Genomic DNA, 1,104 nt, shown 5'->3' with positions numbered 1-1,104 from the left:
AGGAATGGAAATGGGGACATGCAAAAGCAGGGGCACTTCCGGTGTATTTTAACAATTCACTGCCAAAGTGGGGAATCAGCAGGAGGTCTTCTAGCTCCATGTCTGGTGCTTGGCTAAATACATGACACCAGTGTATCTCAATGGTTTGGGTTTTTTTTGGGTTTTTTTTATGTAGAAGTTTTAATTTATCTTTAAAAATATGCTCAGACCATTCTGTGCAGTATTGTCCCAGTAGTCTTTATTTACAAACAAATTAGGTTAATATTTTAAAATTTGAATTTTCTTGCATATGTGTTTATAATTTTTGGGTAGCTGTGTTATGGGCCATCTTTGGATATCTCATGGGCTGCCACATTTGTCTGCTCATAGTAACATAAAAGCATCTCTGTTGACTTGAGGTGGAAGACAAAATACGGCAGCCTTTCTACCTCTTAGGTGCTTTAATTCATTGGAGTTGTGCTGCTGTGATGAAATGACTTTCACCTGGTTATTTCATCTCAGGAAATGTTTATTGTGTTCTTCGCTGGTCACTTTATTTACGACAGTTTGAACTTCTCTTCTAGATGATTGCACCACCAGAACGTAAATACTCTGTCTGGATTGGGGGTTCAATATTGGCATCTCTGTCCACTTTTCAGCAGATGTGGATCAGTAAAGATGAATATGAAGAAGCTGGCCCCTCTATTGTCCATCGCAAATGCTTTTGAGTACTTCTGTCACGTACTGTCAGTGATAAGTAGTGCTGTTTCTCTACACATCACCTGCCCTCATTCACCTCTGAGTGTGGTTTGGTTTTCTCCCACACGTTAAGAAAAACACACTGTATGGATGTCATACGGATTAGCAAATCACTTCTAATTTTTGATGCTAAAACGAGGCTAACATTTCAGCGATGGGTGTTTTCCAGGGTGAATAACAGTAGTTACACTATACATTTTTATCGAACTCCCTTCCCCCAGCATTTGTAAGTGGGGTACTGCCATCCAGGAGGTGTCACGCAGTGCTGCTGTCTCTTACTCTCTGCTGATCGGTGACATCTGAAGTATGCACGTAAAGTGCCTCTTTCAGCCTCAAACATAATGCAGGATTTAGGTTCCAGAGAAG

The 1,104-nt window shown here is 40.7% G+C and overlaps 1 protein-coding gene across 2 annotated transcripts in view; it reads left to right on the top strand.

Moving 5' to 3' along the window:
- Nucleotides 1-830, top strand: part of LOC104514298 (actin, alpha skeletal muscle B-like) — a 13,781-nt gene extending 12,951 nt beyond the window's left edge. The window contains exon 8 of one of the 2 annotated variants that reach the window (XM_010157929.1): nt 564-830. In XM_010157929.1, the coding sequence (XP_010156231.1) occupies nt 564-707 (144 nt within the window). In that variant the 3' untranslated portion in view covers nt 708-830. The remainder of the gene's footprint in view (nt 1-563) is intronic. The other variant, XM_010157930.1, reaches the window with a different exon arrangement.
- The last annotated feature ends 274 nt before the right edge of the window (nt 831-1,104 follow it).

This window comes from Eurypyga helias, unplaced genomic scaffold (assembly GCF_000690775.1).
Source record: "Eurypyga helias isolate BGI_N326 unplaced genomic scaffold, ASM69077v1 scaffold13448, whole genome shotgun sequence".
Classification (NCBI taxonomy): Eukaryota; Metazoa; Chordata; class Aves; order Eurypygiformes; family Eurypygidae; genus Eurypyga; species Eurypyga helias.
The sequence above is the reverse complement of the archived record's forward strand: the minus strand, read 5'-3'. Positions and strand labels throughout refer to the sequence as shown.